The sequence below is a fragment of the Cuculus canorus genome, chromosome 1 (assembly GCF_017976375.1).
Source record: "Cuculus canorus isolate bCucCan1 chromosome 1, bCucCan1.pri, whole genome shotgun sequence".
NCBI lineage: Eukaryota > Metazoa > Chordata > Aves > Cuculiformes > Cuculidae > Cuculus > Cuculus canorus.
The window spans coordinates 132,111,714-132,131,148 of NC_071401.1; the positions used below are offsets into that span (position 1 = coordinate 132,111,714).

The following is a 19,435-nucleotide window of genomic DNA, read 5'->3' on the forward strand; positions in this document are numbered from 1 at the left end:
TATTCTATAAACGTAAGTTTTCTAAATTCATTCCTTGGGACACAGTACTAAAAGCATCTGTACAGGTATGATATCTTTTACTTTCGTGTGTTAACTCAGCTTGCTCCTTAGGTTCTGTGATCAGGTCGCTGCAGAAGAGCTGTACTGCCAGGACAATCTTTGATAGCCTGGTGTAGAACACCCCATAAGTTCTTATCAGAGATGTACACATGTACCCAGTACAACCTTCTTTACAGAATGATTCAAAATTTGAAACCATGAACAACTATTCCAGCTATTCTTTTTTGTTTCCTCACCTGAGACTGTCCTTTAAATTTCCGGTTATCTTTCATAATTTGAAGTGCTTTCACACAGCTTTTAATACACTTCAGTGAATTATGCTTAGGAATCACCACTCTAAGTTATCCTGAGAGCCTTCTAACCCAGTAACATAATTCTGAAAGGTGTCAGTACAAGATGCTTGGGAAGACAGTGCCTAGAATTTTTTGACAGCCAATTATAAAGCTAATTAAGTAACCGAATTTCAGGCGAAATGTTTTTTCTTGCACTTTAGAGTGTGATGGCATGGCGTTTAGCCTTTCATAATCTTCTTTAAAAATCTCTTCAATTGCAATACCAATATTCTTGTCACTTCCATGAATCTTGCATCCCTTTTGGTGTCCTAATGCTTTACATTAATAACAGCCTTAAACAACGACTTCTGCAGGCTGATTCTAATATATTGCATGAAGAAATACTTTAAATCAATCTCAAATTTGCCAACTATTAATATTGTCAGTGTGTCCCACCAAGATATAGTAAAGAATTACCTATGTAATTAATATCTTTTCATGTTCTTATATATATAAATCTCCATTATACATTTTTACAATAGCTATCTTTGATTTCTGCATGTGCTCCATTGCTTTCATAGTTGAGACCACACATACAGGAAACTGTGGTCCTCATCTTCTGCCCCACACTGTTAGCTGTTCTTACTCCTTGGCTGCTCTGCAAGAAAGATGCTGTGTTTGACATGTGAGGGATTTGATAGTGCTTAGTACTAAAACTGGTTTAGATTAGACATTCTTCATGAGTATAAGGCAGATCTCAACAGCCCTTGTACCCTCATGTTTCTTGGCTTGGTATTTGCCATGTTACGGTGAGTTCAGAGAACTTAAGCACTCCTTCACCCTCCTGCGTGAAAAGGCTCAGAGGAAGCAGTTGCTTTCTTACCCCATACGTATTTTACATTAGATCATTGATATAGTCACACTTGAAAAATGCCAGTGTTGGTCCACTGAGACAGGAAAAGGGGTTTCATGCTGCCCTGCTCCTGAGCATTTTTTTTTTGAGTTATAGCCTTCAAAGTTTGTGTTGTCTTATCTGATTACATAGCTATAAGTCTGGTCTGCTTCCCATGGCCACTATGCCCTCCCCTAGCTGGTCTGCACCATGCTTCTCCTCTTCCTTCAGCCCCCTTCCTCGCCTGCACTGCTTCCTTGGGTTTTTGCATGTGGTGGTTAGAACAAATAGTCCATCTTGCTTTTACATTTTGCACAATTTAAGTTTACATTTGCTCATCTTCCACATGGCAATTCAGAGAAAAAACATTTCCGATTCTCTCTAAGAAAAAAATAAAAAAAAAAAATCCCTAACATCTTATTTCATACACTATTGGCCAGAAAATTTGATATAGGTACCTCCTGGGAAATGAGGCAAAGCACCCAAAGCAGGTACATACAAGGTAGTGTGTTGCAGCTGATATAAAAATACAGCTTCTTCTTCTACTGGCACACCGATGAAAGCTGCTGGGATTAGTCAGGCATATCCTGTCACTGACCACTTTCCCTCTCCCACTCTGACAGCTCAGCTTTGGATTTAATATGACAAGATGGAGAAGAAACTGTGTCATAGGGCAGTTCCCCACATTATTACACCTGCAGTCATATTCCTATTTGTACATTTTCCCAACGAGCTTTTCTGATTGAACAGTATTGTTGATTTGGGCACAGTAGAGACTCTCTGGGCAGTGAGATGTCTTCTGAGTGTACTTTTAAATATATGAATTTGAAAACACTGCCTACGTGATGCAACTCAACTACATAATAGAGGTCAGGTCCCTAAACATTGTCTTTGTCTTCCTTGAGCTTTACATCCAGCACTTACCACTGAAGTAAATAGCCAATTGATGCTGTTGTTTTTATGGTGAAACAGATTTCTTCTCGTTATGCAGATGGCCACTGTAAGCATCCATACATAATAATAGACAAATGCAGGCGAGGCTTCCAAAGATAAGGAGAGCAATGCTTAGCTTTTGGTGCTAAAGCAAAGCAATCTCAGCAAACCTGCTTTCTTGTGAAAATGAATGTCTGCTGCTGAAAATCCTATTACCAATTCCTTTCCCAGCCCTTTGCATTATTGTTAGCAAATCCGCCCAGGTGATCAAGCCCTCCTGATGATGATAGTGCAGCAGGTGGGAATCCCTACCTATTGAGGCTAGGAAGGCAGGGAACATGCAGTTTGCCAGGTATTCCTACACCTTTGGGGACAATATTTTTAGGCACTCCGTTGGTTGTAAAAATCTTCTAACACATTGTGAAAACTTTATTTTAATGGTTGCAACCAAGAGTGTCACAAACCATGCTAGTAGTTACCGGTGCATATGAGGGTTCTCTACTGACTGACCACCATATATGGAATGGAGAGATTTCCAGCAGCCCCTGTTGTGTGCGCTGATCTCTGCCATGTCGCATGGGAAAGTCTAATGTGAGACGGTGCTACAATAAGTGCTGGAGTGCTTGCCACAGGTTCCATGCGTAGCAAGAGGCAATCCTTTTGCACTTGGAAGGCTTGTCTTCCAATAACAGAAAAAACATGGTTTATTTTGCCTTTAAGTGCTCTATCTCAAGGCAGTTCTTTCGGTGCAGCCATGTCTTAGTTTGGTGTAATTTATATAGGTCAATACCTCCAAAATGTCTGGAGGTGCTAGGTAGTTTTCAGAGGGAATAGGTGCGTGCTCTGAGCATGAGCATGAGCATCTGACAAAGACTTCTTCCTGATGTGTATAAAGACAAAATAAATCCCTAAAACAGATGAGAACAAGGATGACAAATGGGGAAAAAGTCATGAAGGATCATGACAAGTAACACTTGGAAGAATCAGAGGAGAAAGTAGTGACTGGAGGAAGATCAGTTTTTCCCTGTGGTTTCTAGACCTCATTACAACAAACAGCATAAACCTTCACAGAGAGAGAAAGACCCGTTATGTTGCCTTGATTTGTGAAATGGGGATTTCCAAGCCTAGAGGACTGAACGTCTTGACTCAGCAGACATGAAGGGTGCTGCAATTTGAGCAGTCCTGCCAGCTCTGCATCAAATGTGGAACACTCCCCTTACAAATGATTCTTAACCACGGAATGCATGTGCCCAGGGCACAGATGTAAGAGAGGAAAGGGTTTCCTCTGCAGGCAAACTAGAATGGTTATAAATTAGCAGGGCAATGAAGAATCAGATAAATCTATTCTCTCTCCAATTTTCTGCCTTTTGTGACTAACAACTGGGAGCAAAAAAAAAAAAACCTGCTGCTTTTGGAACATTATGGCTGACACTTAACTATAGACAGGATTTTCTTTCCTCTTTTTGCAGAGAAAGTTGAATTAATGATTTGTAGTGAAAGTCTGTGCTCTGGCTGCAGTGGTACTTACCAACTCATTTAAATACTTGGAAGAATGAACTTGATGAAGAAAAATCTGTGGATTAAATGAAAACAGTATGTTTATGTTTTACATAATGTTTTACATATGTTGGTTTAATCTGAATTCCTAAAAATTGTGTTTAATTCATAAGTGAATGAAAAATAGCTTGTCTCTGCTGCATGGACATGCCTAGCTTTGTTTCAATAGGAACTGTGCTCCTCTTTGTGAAAGAAGAAACGGTAGAATACAGGCATGCTCCATACCCTTGTACCAGATCTGAATTCACTAGGAAGAAAAAGCTTATTGAGAAGTAAACAGAAAAAAAAAATAATTTAGCCAAAAAGGTGCCATTGGTTAACTTTGGATTAAATATGGACAGAATGTGTGTATAAGACATGGAATAATAAGGAAAAAACCAAATTAGTTCAAATAATAGACTAGTTCAGTGAGCGACAACCTACAGTCACCTAGAGGTTTTTTTGACATTTTCTAAAACTGAATAACTGAATAACATTTTTTTTATTTCTTTGGAAAACTGCACAGGAGGACAATTATTTACGTGAACACTTCTTGTAACTTCTTTTTGGCACATTCAATCAGTGACATGCAAGTCTTAGCAGAAAAAAATCATAGCAACCTCTCTTGCATGGTCTTGCTCTTCCCACTTTCTCAGAGAAAGTTTGGTACTGGACACAAAGAGAATGGAAAGGGCTGGCCTTGAGCAGGTTCTCTAATTGTAGCTTTTTTCTTCTCTACAGACAATGCAGCCACATACGCTGAGGTGAAAGTGAAATGGCGATCTGACAGACCTGGCAGTACACCTGAGACTACACACACAGGTACTGCAATACTACAGAACACTTCATATTTTCTCATTATACTTTATCCTCTTCATATACCATCATAATTATATATTTACATACAGTGGATGAGTTGCTTAGGGCTAGATGCCCAAAGAGACATTAATATGACCTAGGCAAATTAAAACACCTTCAATACCTTTCGCAGCTGCTTTTCCTTATGTATGCCTGAAGGCTGCTGGTGACAGAATTTTCAAGGTCGTCAAGTAAAGTCATAGGCCCCCAAATTTGCATTAGGCTAAACTTTTTTATGCTTCAGCCCCAGCTAAGCCTGTGAAGATATGTCAGTCCCTTGCCATGGGGCTCAGTCTAGTGAGCTTTTGGTTTATGGGCTAATGAATTAGCTTATGCACCTGGGTCAGGGCAATCCCAAGCACAATTCCAGGCTGGGTAGAGCATGGATTGAGAGCAGTCCTGAAGAGAAGGCCTTGTGGGTGCTGGTGGGTGAAAGCTCGACACAAACCAGCAATGTGCACTTGCAGCCCAGAAAACCAGCCATGTCCTGGACTGCATCAAAAGAAGGGAGGGGATTCTTCCTCTCAGCTCTGCTCTGGTGAGATCTCAGCAGAGGAAGGACATGAATCTGTTAGAGCAAGTCCGGAGGAGGCCACAAAGATAATCAGAGGGCTGGAGAACCTCCCCTATGAGGACAGGCTGAGAGAGTTGGGCTTATTCAACCTAGAGAAGAGAAGGCTCTGGGAAGACCTTATAGCACCCTTCCAGTATTGAAAGGAGGCTACAGGCAAGCTGGAGAGGGGCTCTTTATCAGTGAGTGCAGTGACAGGACAAGGGGTAATGTTTTTAAGCTGAAAGAGGGGAGAGTTAGATGAGATAGTAAGAAGGAATATTTTCCTGTGAGGGTGGTGAGGCACTGGAACAGGTTGTCCAGAGAAATCATGCATCCGCCATCCCTGGGGGTATTCAGGGCCAGGTTGGTTGAGGCTTTGAGAAACCTGATGCAGTGGGAGGTGTCCCTGCCCATGGCAGGGGAGTTGGAACTGGATAAGCTTTAAAGTCTCTTCTAACCCAAATGATAATATGATTCTGTGATTCTGTGATTATGTGATAATGTATGTGGTGCTGGTATGTGTTGTACCTGAAAGCAAAGGGTGGCCCTTTGGATTTGTGTCCACATTCCTCAACACAAACCATGGGAGAGCAAACCAGCTGATTCTGCATAGCATAGTCCCTGGCTGCTTCCCTCCTTCAGGCCCCACGAGACTTGCTTGATTGTGCTGTTCTGGTTCAGAAATGCCTGAATTTAAAAGACTGTGCTTCATCTCCCCAAAGTACCTTTTGTTTTAAAGCATGGAACAGAAAATGTTGCAATATGTTGCTGGGAAAGTAATAAGGGGTTTCATGTAGACCATGGGAACGTCCACTGCAGGTGCTGTTGGAGATGAGTTTGAGGCATAAGAAGTAACATTTGACACTCTGTATTTACACTGTGGGAAAGGAATGGTTTTCTGAAATATGATTAGCTTTCTTCTGAGAATGGATAAGACAGTTCATCCCAGAAGGATCCCAGAAGAAAATGAACATGCACCATGCAGGTAGTGTGGTCCACTGGAGAACCAGGACCGGGTAGCAGGGCAAACTGTCATTCCATGTCTCCAGTGAGTTAGAGCACACAAAACACAGCAACTTGCCACTTGTTCAGCAACCAAATAGCACACTTTTCCAGGGCATGGGACAGTATCACTTTCTGTCTTTGCTGCAGGTGATTTTGATCCATTATTCCCTATTCCCCACTCCTGAGGGATGCTCAGAACACGTGGCTTAGATTAGTTTTGCAGTGGAGGCACTTGCAAACTCTTCTGTTCTTTTTAGCAACGACATATTGTTTTTCTTTTCCAAATGCATTTAGCGTGAATGAACAGGTAAGCAATAGTATTTAAAGCACAGAAACTGAGTTACTTTTAGAAAGTGATAGATAGAAAGCAAAAATTAGGTTTTGAATAGTTATTCGACAAGTTCAGACAAACTTTGTCTATCTTAAGTGAAAATTATAAGATACATTAAAACTATTTTCTCAAAATGTGTAGACCGGACTGAAAAGTAAACTTTGTTCTGCAAAGTGAAACAATATGTTGGATATGAGTTTTAACGCTCCTTTATGTGGTGAAAATGAAGAAAAGAAGAGAAGAAAGTGTTGCAGTCATGTGATGCATAAGAAAAATTAAGATGCTTACAGAAAAAGTGTTAGCTACAGAAAAAAGTAGTGAGAACAAATGTTTCCATTGGTAGGTCAATTTGGCCTTACCAAGTGGAAAAAGAAACTGAAAGGTTCTGATGGTCTTTCTGATCAAAAGCGGCAGAGGGACAGGCAAGAAAGTGGGCCAGGTGGAGATCTTGGTCCTGCTCTTACATAGGCAAAACCAACTTATTTGCTTCATTTAAATGCCCTCTGACTTTATGCCAGTGAAACTGAAATCAGTCTGCAGCATGAAAAATATTCTCAGTAATACAGTTATATCGCCATCTGCCCTTTTGCTTCTTGACTATCTTTTTACATCCCAGTCCTCACTTCCTCCCTTGTTTCTCTGATTCTGCCTACACTGCCCATATTTCCAGGTTTTATGAATTTTGTCCTAGGAATATCAAAACTCATATAAGCTATACATATGGACAAATGCTATAGATGAGCTCTGTCCCTTCACATTCTTCACTGAAAGGTCATTAAAACCACAGAAGTCAAGCGTTCTCATTCTGGTTTATACTGGGGGAAGGAAGGGGAGTGTTCCCATACAGATCAGCCTGGAAAGTGTTAAGGAATGGGAATCAAAAGAACATAAAGATTCTGAACAGGATTACAGCTGGAGCAGAAAAATATGAAGGCAGGAATTTAGCAACTAATTAAATATGTTTCTTTCTGTACTTAAAAAGGATGATATTCTAGAAAAAACCAAGTCTCTACCATTTCAAATTACATATAAAACCTTTTTTTATATCCTATATATGAACTTCAGGATTTCCTTGTGGGTCCTCAATTTTATAACCTTAAAAAAATAACCCATGATAGCACGATCATTGCAAGCCACTCTCAAGGGAAAGGCAGGGTATATTCCAAAGCGAGAAGCACTGGCAGTGCCATGCGAGCATTGCAGGCAAACTGTACAACAAAGAGTTGATGCAGCAGTGTTGGCAAAATTGTGTGCTGCCACAGAGAGTGAGAGGTCATATATTAAGGCATCTTCTCAACAGCCATGAGGATGAAAACAGGGACTGCCTAGGAAAAGAGTGAAAATGTGATTTCACATATGAATATACAGGAATACAGGTGTATATGCATATGAACCTATATAAATGTATCAAGGTTTTATTTTCAATTAATAACTAAAATGCCAGAACCAACAGCTTTCTAGTTTTCAAGCATTTGATTTTTGGTTAAGAAAAGGTTCTCCAAACCAAAATTTAGCTTTTACAGGCACATTTAAGTGAAAAATGAAAACCCAGAGTGTTTTGAGTTGCATCTGCAGCACACCAAGGATATCCTCATGAATTTGCCGTTCACTTTCCACAGGTGCCAGACCTATAGCGCACACAGTAACACATTCCTGTGGAAGGTCTAGCTAAAATGATTTTGCATGCTCCCGTAACTCAGAACAAAAGTTTACTTGCTTCTGTCCATGTCCGTTTGGCAGCAATCTGCTTGGAGAACTCACCCTGGTGTTACATCGCTTTCATCCTATACTTCACTGCACTGATTCTGCTCATCACTGTCATCCTCTTGGCGATGAAATGTTACCACCTCTGAGGCAGATCCTGCCATCCTGCTGATGTATAGGGTAAGCCAGGTGTAGCTATGTTTGTATTTTCATACAATACGTTAGTATTTCTCAGAGGAGGTGCAAGGAAGCTTCCTGAACCAAATGCTAAAGCCAAATTCACCCACAAAATACTCAGAAATTCAACCAGCCACCAATTCACAGTCACACTAGATAACATCTAGCTCCCTGCTGCCAATGCAGACTGAAGTTAATGAAGCAAGTCTGAATACCCAGCATCTTCAGCAGAACCTACTGCCAGAGCAAGCATTGGGCTCTGCTGCTTTTACTCCAGGAAAATTCAGGAATTAATCATAGGTGTCTCCCTGCCGTGGAGTCAAATAATCCCATAAGCCTGTCATGGCATGAAACAAGCTCATAGCTGGGTGCATCTGGAGGGGATTCCTATAACCACCATCCAGGCCTGGATTGACATGGACCTGGTGAAGTGACAGGACACAGGCAAACTGTGCTGTTGGAAAACCGGAACAGTTTTTCTGATTCGGACTAGGAATAACCATGAACAGCCTTCCAGAGAAAGCCTTCCCATCCACACCTAGTGCTTCCTCTAGAGCCATAAAGTGTATTTAATCACTCCTTCAGTTTGCTCTCCCTGGAAGCCATCACTGGCCATGCTGAAGACACCAGGTCCCATCCTGTGCCAGAACTAGTGCCCATGACCCTGACCAGCTCACTGGTCATATATGCACATGACCCCTCTATCCTGAGCCATGGTATGTCTTGCCATGTTCCTCATGGCACATTGGTGCCCTCTCTTTATTCATAGGACACTCGCAGCAGGTTGAATCTCAGTAAGGTACTCTGTTTCTATTAGCTTTTGTCTCTTTTATTCTGAGATAACTTGGCGCAGGAAGGCTCTGCTTCTTCAACAAAACAAGACAAAATGCTTGTTTGCTTTTACAGTATTTTCCCTGAAGAGACCCTTATAAAAGAAGACACGCTGTCAGTCTGATTACTCTTCACTCATATCTTCCAGAATCTGCATTAAATCGCTAACCTCTCCATATATGGACAAAACGTGTAATATTACTTTCATTTGGAATTTGCTTAATCCTGTAATACCATCAATGCTCCAATTATATCAGTGAGCGTGGGCTCAAACTGCCTCATCAAAAGCTGGATTTGGGTCTTGTCTAGACAAAAACCATGACAAGGTGGACCGGTTTGCTGACTTGATTATGCAATACTTTTCAATATAGATAGGTTTTTTGGTTCCATATGTGCAAGTGCAAAAATTCCCGGATAAAATAGGAAATGTCAAGGGTTGCATTGAACTTTTCTATGAAGCCCAGGTTTGAATGTGATTTTCCTTCTCCTGACAGCCTGTAATGGGATTTGTATGAAAGGGATATTGGAGATGAAATAAATTGTATTCATTTAGTAGAGAAGTCTCAGTCTCATCCCCACATTGGCTTGAATAAAATTATTCTGATCTACTTGTCCAGAAGAGTGCCTCACAGAGAGACAATATGTTGTTTCTGTCTTGGGGTAGTAATTAATTCTAGGTTTGTTTTTGTTTGTTCCAAATGAGGTAGCTTGTCAAATCAGAGTCCTACACTGGAACTAAGCCAACTCTGGTTCAAATGCATTTGTTTATAATGCTTACGGTCTGCTTTGATATCATTTCCAGTTCTTATCAGTTATTTTATAACTTCTTTGGGACAGGCTGATATCAATGATTTGTTGACCCTGAGTAGAAGGTGTCTGTATAGCAATTATATCTAGAATTGTTCCTTATATTTAAGCTTATCTGTATTTAAGCCATGTTGTTACTGCTGATAATGCACCACTTTTTATACTATATGCACCAGAAATTAATAAAGAGATTCAGTAAATCATTTGACATGCTGGTGTTTGTTTGTAGGTTAGTCAGACTAGAAGAAAAACAACGTTTAGTATTTGTATGACTGCAACACCTCCCAGCTGTCGTCATGAAGCAGGATGCTGCTCTCGTAAATAGAGTCTAAAGATAGAATCTTTGCCCCAGTGAACAAAGCACCAAAGGAATAGTAGAAGGAAGGTTAGATTTTAATTCAGATCATCCTTTTGTTTGCCAGATGCTCTAGGGTAAACTTAGGTCTTCAAATACCAGTGAAGAAATAAATGTTTTAAAAAAAAAAAAGGTGATAAAAGAAGAGATGTCAGGTGACACTTTGACCTGAAATGGACCTGCATATTATTGTTATTCACTAACCTGATCTGATTTTGGATGGAAGATTCTTAAGGTAGTTGTCTTTCACATTAGACGCTCAGATAACCCCTACAATTAAATGAAATTTCCAGTCCAAATTAATTAGCTACAGAGTTCTTTAGAAGCAAGAAAAATTCCACAGTCTTCAAGAGCTAAAGTGATGTGGTTTTCCATATACAACTTGTTCAATAGTAGCAGGTTACTGAAAAGGGATGGGTCATTAGTTCCTGGCGTATAGGCCCTACCAAGTAGAAAATCTTAATTTCAGAACAAGGAGCTGAACACACACCCACATAGCTGCTGGGTATGAAAACGCAGCAAATGGAAAGGCATTTCAGGACCATTTAGAAATCATTACTGATTATAAGCCTGAAGGGGACTCAGGCACATAAACAGGTCTCCAGTTGCTGCAGGCAGATCTCTGGGAATTTCAGTGGCAGGTCCTAGCATTTCAAAGGTAACCATTTGCATTGTGTAGATGACTACATAAGAAACATGCATATACTGCCTAGTGACATTAAAGGAGGGAAAATACCCTGGTTAACTGAAGTTAACTGTACACTGCAGTGTCTGAGTTTTTTCTGCTTACTGAGAATTTGGCTCACTGGCCTGTGGTTTTGGCAATGCACTATAGCATTTAAGGCAAGTTTAACACCTTAACTCTGAGTGTCATGCTCTGCAAATAGAGACTACAGTTGTGTTCACTTGATTTGGGGGACTTTGTCTATGATCTATTTAGCATCTCTGAAATGTTGATGGGAAGTATTTTCCAGCGCATGGCTTTTGGCAGACACAAAGCTATAGATGATAGATGGGCAGGTGTGTAGCAAGTTCTTGCTGATCTTTGCTGGGCTCTACATACTTCTTGGCCAGTGGAGCTGCGCCAGCTAATCAGCTCTGTGCTTCACCAGCCTGGTTGGTCTCAGAGACTGCTTCTAAGGGTTCCTCATCTCAACAATACCAAGGACATGGGCGAACAAAATAACTCTCTCCTTGCATCTGTTTCATGCTCACAAACTCTTGCTCTTAAGTATAAAGGCAAAATCCTTTTACACATAGTTTGAAAGGAAAATGGCCAACCTGTTACTGAATTGTTAAAACAAGGTTGACTTATTATTGGTTATATATATAACATACGTATTACACTACAACTAAACAATTATACATAACTGTAAATCTGGCACTAGAGAGTTGTCTCTCTTCTCTGTTTCTGTCCCTTTCCTTTTTCCTCAAGCTTCCCCAGTTCCTTATATTACCAACTCATCCAGCTCTAAGAAAGTCCTCAGTACTTTGAGTTTCTAACAGAAAATCATGCTATAACCAGCTTCTTGCGGCAACTGTTCCTCTGCCTGGGCCAAGTTTGCATAGAAGGTGGTGTCACCATGAAATGACAGTGTCACACTGAAAGGGAGGGGTGTAAACTACCTTGGCCAGGTGGGTCTGAATCTTGTTCTTGGCATCGGCTGTCTTGGCGATGCGGTTGGTGAAGGAGACGTTCACATTATTGAACTGGCACCGCATCTCATTGGCCGTCACCACCAGCAGGTCTCTGATGTTATTCTGCCTCTTGGCAGAGGCTGCCTGTTCATTCTGGGAGCGAAGGATGTTGCCGTCTGTGAACTTGGCCCATGACTCTGGCAATGAGATTCTGTGGATGGAAGGAGAAGCTCCTGGTAAGCCCGTGCTGCTAAAGCTGGCCATGGACCTTACCAGGGAGCAGCATGGATTAAGTGTCGATTAATCTACACTCTTAATTTGACCACATGCGAGTGAAATATCTGAACATCATTGGTTCAGTAACGCTTATCAAATGATGGCATGTTCATGAAGACAACTGTGATATTTAAGAAAGCTGGAAAGAAAGACTCCAGCAGAAAAATAGAGGTTTTAATCCAATCTCCTATTTAAATGCTCAGGGCATTTAAGTGCCAAGAGATTCAGAGCTTCACGACAGCACACAAAGTGCAGTCAATTCATTCTGCTCATAACGTCTCTTAGTTTCACACTAAACTGAATGAGCATTAGATGATATTTGATTCCTTGTCTGTGCTTTCAGGATGAAGTTCACGCCTGTGCAGCAGTCCAGAACAAGGTCAACAAAATACCTAACTACCCCATAAGCTCCATTTAAAACATGCTGATCCTCAGCACATTTTAACCCCTCTGAATTTTAGCATCAGTGCTTTGCAATTCATTTGTCTGCCAAAATATGTTTGAGCTCTACTGTGAATAATTATTCAAACATAAGAAAAAATTGAATTAGTCTACACCCTGCCACAAACTGCCTGTGCCTGTGCAAGCAGCAGCTTTTTCCTCACAGCCCTTTGCCACTCAAGGCGTATCTCTGGAGTGCTAATTTAGATTCACCATTCATTGGCATCCAACTGAAATCAAAGGGCTGTGCTCCCTTTCTGGTGAGTGGAGAGAAATGGACCCTCCAAGGCGTTTGCCTCCAGGCGGGATGGATGTACCGTGCCGATACATGCCTTCACAGTGGGCTGAGGACAACCAGCTCCCCGTCAGGGAAAGGCACCATACTGCATCCAGTTCTGGAGTCCTCAGCACAGGAAGGACATGGAGATGTTTGAGCGAGTCCAGAGGCAGCCACGGAGATGATCCCATACAAGGCTGGAGAACCTCCTGTACAAGGGCAGCTGAGAGAGTTGGGGTTGTTCAGCCTGGAGAAGTGTCTAGGGAGACCTTCGAGCGGCTTCCAGTGGGGAAAGGTGCTCCAGGAAAGCCGTGGAGGGGCTCTTGATCAGAGAGTGCTGGGAGGGGGAATGGTTTTGAGCTGAAAGAGGGGAGATTGAGATGAGATCTTGAGAAGAAATGTTTTGCTGTGAGAGTGGGGAGGCCCTGGCCTAGGTTGCCCAGGGAAGCGGTGGCTGCCCCATCCCTGGAGATGTTCAAGGCCAGACTGGATGGGGATTTGAGCAAGCGGATCCAGTGGGAGGTGTCCCTGCCCATGGCAGAGGGTGGAAATGGGCAGACTATAATGTCCCCTTCAACCCAACACATTCCATGATTGTATCATCCTGGGGACAGCCTCCTTCTTGCAAGCCGCTTGGTGTGCATTTACATGGCATCAATTCGTCATCAATTTCAGGGATGCTCAAGACCAGGTTGGATGACCCAATCTGATGGGAGGTGTCGCTGCCCATGGCAGGGGGCTGGAAGCAGATGATCTTTAAGGTCCCTTCCAATGCAGCCCATGAAATGATTCTCTGACTGTCGGGGTTGGGGCAGAAGTCGAGACTCCCTCGCCCGATACTCAGCTCGCCCGCTGCCCCGTTTTTGTGAGCCAATGAAAGGCGACAGACGGGAATTCCCACCGCCCCTTAAAATGCGGGAATGCGGCTCTGGGTGGTGCCCAGCCCGGGGTACAGCCCCTGTCCCCCCGCCCCCGCCCCCGCAGCCGCTCAAGTAGCGGCGAGCGGCCCTGCCCGGCGGGTTCTGCAGCATCCATGGACGGGGCAGCCCTGCTCCTCATGTCCTGCCTGGCCTCGGTGCTGGCCCTCCCTGCTGCGCCACCAGGTAACCGGGACCGTCCCGGGGGAGGGAGGGTTGGGGCGGCAGGACCGGTCCCGTGGGACCCCGGTCACACGCGCGTACCCGCAGCCTCGCAGCTGTTGGTGCGGGGTGGGTTGGTTTGGGTGGAACATCTTTCCTGCACAGCTGTACTGGGGGGGTTGGGGGTGTTTCAGAACTGTTCTGGCTGGGAGCCCTGCTCTGGCATCCCCATCTATGGGGGGTTCCTTGCAGGGTCATAGAATCATAGAATTGCTTTGTTGGAAAAGACCTCTGAGATCATCGAGTCCAGCTGTACCTTCCACTACTAAACCATATCCCTGAGCACCTCCTCTAGCCATCTTTTAAACACCTCCAGGAATGGGGACTCCACCACCTCCCTGGGCAGCTTCTGCCAGTGCCTGATGACCCTTTCTGTGAAGAAATTTTTCCTGATGTCTGATCTGAACCTCCCCTGGTGCAACTTGAGGGTGTTTCCTCTCGTCCTATCACCTGTCACTTGGGAGAAGAGACCAACACCCACCTGGCTACTACCTCTTTTCAGGCAATTGTAGACAGTGGAAAGATCTTCCCCCTAGGCTTCTTTATGCTAAACAGCCCCAGTTCCCTCAGCCACATCTCGTGTAAGACTTGTTCTCCAGCCCCTTCACTGGCTTTATTCCCTTCTCTGGACAGGTTGTTGCTTGCTGTGCTCTGTTGCCCCCTCAGTTGAGATAAACCTTGCAACAGCTGAGTCCTGTTTTCTTTCTAAGATTGAATCTGCACGGGAGCATTTTCCAGTGCATATAGCAGGTGCCGAAAGCAATTCAACAAGGTTGGGTTAGATGGGGCTCCGAGCAACCTGACTGAGTTGAAGATATCCACTCATCGCAGGGGAATTGAACTTTTAAGTGTCTCTTTAACCCAAACTGTTCTATGATTCTATGATAACACGAGTGCAATGTGAAGACCCTGCAGCCTGTTGAGACCAAAACAGCTCTTAGGGATAGACTCATAGCTGAAGGTCTTTCAAGACACTGGAGAGTGCTGAGTTACTCAGATAGATGCTGTGTGCTTTGGAGATTAAAACTTTCAGAAAGTATTTATGCCCTCTGAGTATACAGGACATATTTAATTATTTCTCATAATTATTTTCTTCAGACAACATAGCTTCTTCCCTGGAGGACAGAACCACAGAATCTACTGGTGAGTTTCTTTTCCCCTCAGCCCAGCTGCAGGAGGAAAGGCCACCCTGAACAGGAGCTCCCTAGGGAGTTGTTCAGAGGGGTGATTTACATACAGCATTACATGCTGGCTCATGTGATATTTTAAGCAGTGTAAACATTCTATTGTGAAAATCAACCCTAAAAATGGGAAAAACTGTTAACTTCAGTGCTTTCTAGAATATGTCAGCCCCTAGAGCATTTATTTCAGTGAGTTTGAAGGGATATTATCGATAGAAATCAGCTCCGGGTCTCAGCTGCATCTCAGGAGTCTAGTGGGCAGCAGTCTGGATTTCTTCTTACAGACTGGAATTAACATCCTAGGTATATGCCTAGTCTTGTTTTACTTTCTTTTAGGTTTTTAAATTAGGTCTAATTAGTATCCAGTGTAGTTAAAAGAGAGACAACACAATATTCTAGAAGTTGGGTATGTAAGAGATTTGCTTGCGCATAGTTTGATCCTGCTGTGATCTTTGCAGGATTGAGTTATACAATATACGCTGTCACTTAGAATAGATCAGTAGACTCGAGTTAGATAAATCAAACCACTTCCCAGTGGAATGCTGCCACTAGAAACGGTTTAGAAATATGTTCATAGGCAAAATTTCCCTTAGTTCATTTCATCTCATTTAGTACTTGCCACACATGATGGGAGAACCAAACATCTGATAGATGTAGATGAGGTAAATTTAGAAATTTTATTCTGTAACGTATTATCTGGTTTTGAGTTATTCTTTGTTTCACCAGGTTTCACCCAGTCTTTTACTGAGGAAGGAATAACAAAGATATTTGGTGAGTTTCCACATAAATAACAACATTATTTAATTTCCTAGAAACATGGGATCCCATGGAAGTGTGCTAATGTCTTTAAAGTATCCCAGTGTTAGTGATATTAAAGGAAAAGCACAGCTATGAAACAATGGATCTTCTCCTTTCACTGTTTGGAAGAAGAATATTAAAATCTTGCAGTTCAGAATAATGAATTTCCACTATCAGAAAAGTGAGTTTTTGAATGAAAGATTTTTTTCCAGTTTTCCAACATGCATTATAGGTTTTTAATGAAAGCTACTTTTATTTATCCTGCATTTCAACTATTCTGTAGAAGAAATATGTACAGAAAAAAGGAGTCAGTCCCTGCCTGAACTGTCCTAATTCTTGTCTAAAAAATGCAGCATTTCAATTCTCTGCCTGTAATATACCCACTAATAGCAATATGCATCCCTTTGATAATGCTGCTTCTACTTTTTTTCTAAGAATCTTTTCATTACCCTCTGGTGGTTTGCTATAGGTAATTATATTACTTTTTCCTTTGGTTTAATCTAACTGTACTCTACTGTTCCTACTGTCAGGACATTTGTTCTTGTAGAGATGATGTTGTCATGGCTCAGCTCTCCACCCAGACATGGCGCTTTTATCAAAGATTTTCTCTAAATCTTGACTGGAAAAAAAGAGCTTCCTGTAGTTGTCTCTGTCTGTTATGCTCTTTGTCAATGATGACATTAGAGAAGCTGTCAGGAAAAAAATGAAGTATAAGGAAATATAAGAGAACATTTGCAAACATATTAAAATAAACTTTGGAACAATAGAGAGAAGTCTTTTTGTGAAGTCTGTGTCTCTTTTTCTCATACTTCAGTAAGCGCACAAGACTGGAAAGGATGTAATTAATTTGTTTGCTTTAATTAACTTAACTAAATATCACCTTTCACAATGAAGACTCAGCTTGAAAGGCAACAGTTGAATTACGTCATCCGTCTTTTCTTCAAAACCCTCCTAACCTGGATATATGTTACCTGATCAGTAGTTAGAAGTCAGACAAACTGAATGTTTTTCAAAAAGTGTAGGTACATTCCCCTGTTTGCTAATGGTCTAAGTTGTAAATTAAAATTACTTAAAGGATATCAGTTCAGTTTCAAAGTGCGGTATTAAAGAGTGAAGAATATATGCATATTTGAGTCAAATGTTCCTAAAATAAGATATAATTTCTATTTTAATTTTGTTTCCACATAGCTCTGCCAGAGTTTTGCACTCCTGCCCCAAAGGCCCTCTTCTAGCTCAGCCTCCACAGCTTTATTTATACATTTCAGTATAGCCCAGGTCAGTTTTAGGGTTTTTTTCAGTAACTTGCTTGGCTGCGCTGACACTCTGTAGTTCTACTCTGCAGCAGTTGTTCCCTTCTCGCTGATTGATTGCAGTTTAATCTGAGATGGTGGATTACACTGAAATGCCTTTGCAGTTTTAAAGTGCTTGTAAGAAAAAAAAGTATCCTGTCTAAAAGAATAGCAGTAGTAAATAGTCATTCCTGGCAATGTGTATTTGTAACGTTTTCTTTTTGTCTAGCTGAACTCACCTTTGACCCAAATGGAGATAAGCTCAGTGAATATTCTGCAACTTAAAAATTTCTTTCATGTTGCATTTTGCCTTTTGGCGTGTTGCACAAGACCCTTCTGTTTTCAGAAAGGGGCTACTTATTAGCTGTGGTCTGTGACTGATTAATTAAATCTCTTGATTATTGGAGCATCAGCTGCAATCCCAGCTTTGCCATTTGCATTTTTTTCACCCCTTTTGATCAGTTCACTGGCCTGGGCTCACAGGTAGTTGTCTCAGATAATTCAGTCATCACAACTGAAAGTTGAGTATTTTCTGGTATAGAACAAGACGAAGCCAAATCTTATTTGAGAGGTAACAGCTTGCACAAACTGGCATTGCTATTGAAACACTGGTGATGCATTGGAGCATCTCGTATTTTCCCAGTAGCCCAGATGTTTTGACATTGTTCTTTAGGCACACAGCCACAGCAGCTGCCCACATGTGCCTGAACATTTGTAGGTGTTAGGGAGCAGCTAATGGAGCATGGATGGCCTAAATGTACTCTCTTGTATTCATTGCTGCAGATGAAGTGACCGCCAGTGAAAGCATAGGCAGGAGGAGTGAATACAGTAAGTTAATCTTGCCACCTAACTCTTGTTACTGTGAGATATATCTTTGTGATATCTGCATGAAAGGCTGTAGCTCCTGTTGTATGGGGAAAATGCAAGAGCCACACAGAGACACAACCCAGACTGTTCCCATTAAATCTTCCTTTAATAACACTGCCAGTATCCCTCCATTCTTGACCTACACCCCCTCTGCAATGCCAGGTGTGTCCTCCCTCCATGCCTCCCTTACTGCAGCGTCCTCTGCTACTGGTTATCTTCTTTTCAATATCTGATTAGAAAAGCATTCCAAAACTGCACAGTATTCCACATGAAGTAGATCAGATGTATTATTAAACTTGCAAATTGCCATGCCAACAAAATAGCTCCCAATTAGCTTTTCTCTGACTTTGATGCTGCAGTGGTTGCTCTTCTTTGTAAAATTCATGCTTATATCTGTTTTCATGCAGTCTACACAAATCTCATCCGGCTCTTGACTCTATGGCTCTCCTGCCTTTGCTCTAGCATTTGTTTTTGTGTAGGACAACTCAATAAATTTTTCATGTCCTAGATCCCCACATCTGAGAGAAATCCAGAATGTTCACAACTGGTCAGTGTGCTCACAGCTTCTTTTGCAAATTGTGGGAAAAGAGTGCCTTCTGATGGGATGTGCACCTGAAAGAGACTAGCTGGAGAACAGCTTACCTGTCTCATTACGCAGCACTTGTAGAGCTGGCCAAAAACATTGAGAAATCTAAGGGGTTTAGTTCCCACCAGCAATATTACTTTTCAGTCTGCTTGGGAGCAGGTGAAATATTTCATACTCTTTACTTGGTAGTATGAATTTCAAGAAGGATTGGGATGGTGGGGAGAAGAGGCGGGTAGATTAGGATCCTGTTGGCTTCCTCTTTCTCACCTACATCTGGCTTGAGTGGTTCTTCCACAAAATAAAACTTGAATTTCAGTGTGTTTCTCATGGGCTGAAACTTCTTTTAAAACCTTTAGAAAGCTTTACCTTTCAAAATATGCTAATATTGGGTTTAATATTTACATATATATTTCTTTTTTAAATAGTTGAATACGACTCTGTCACAGAGGAAGACTATATGACTGGTATGTCCAAGGAGCTCCATTCCTTCTACCCACCTGCCTGCAAATGTCTTCAGCCAGCGGCCTCACAGTTACCTTCTCTTACACACACCTCAAATTCCCATAGTGTGCAGCGGCCTATAGAGAGAAGGAAAATTTTACAGTAGTTGCCTGGATGTTGACATCTTA

The 19,435-nt window shown here is 41.9% G+C and overlaps 1 protein-coding gene across 3 annotated transcripts in view; it reads right to left on the reverse strand.

The window, feature by feature from the left end:
- Positions 1-19,435, reverse strand: part of LOC128854132 (C-type lectin domain family 2 member B-like) — a 64,592-nt gene that overhangs the window by 26,616 nt on the left and 18,541 nt on the right. Inside the window, exons 2-3 of one of the 3 annotated variants that reach the window (XM_054084624.1) lie at positions 11,941-12,163; positions 3,686-3,730 (exon numbers count right to left, since the gene is read on the reverse strand). The exons of 1 other annotated variant lie outside the window; for it this stretch is intronic. In XM_054084624.1, coding sequence (XP_053940599.1) covers positions 3,686-3,730; positions 11,941-12,036 — 141 coding nt within the window. In that variant the 5' untranslated portion in view covers positions 12,037-12,163. The remainder of the gene's footprint in view (positions 1-3,685; positions 3,731-11,940; positions 12,164-19,435) is intronic. One more of the 3 variants, XM_054084627.1, reaches the window with a different exon arrangement.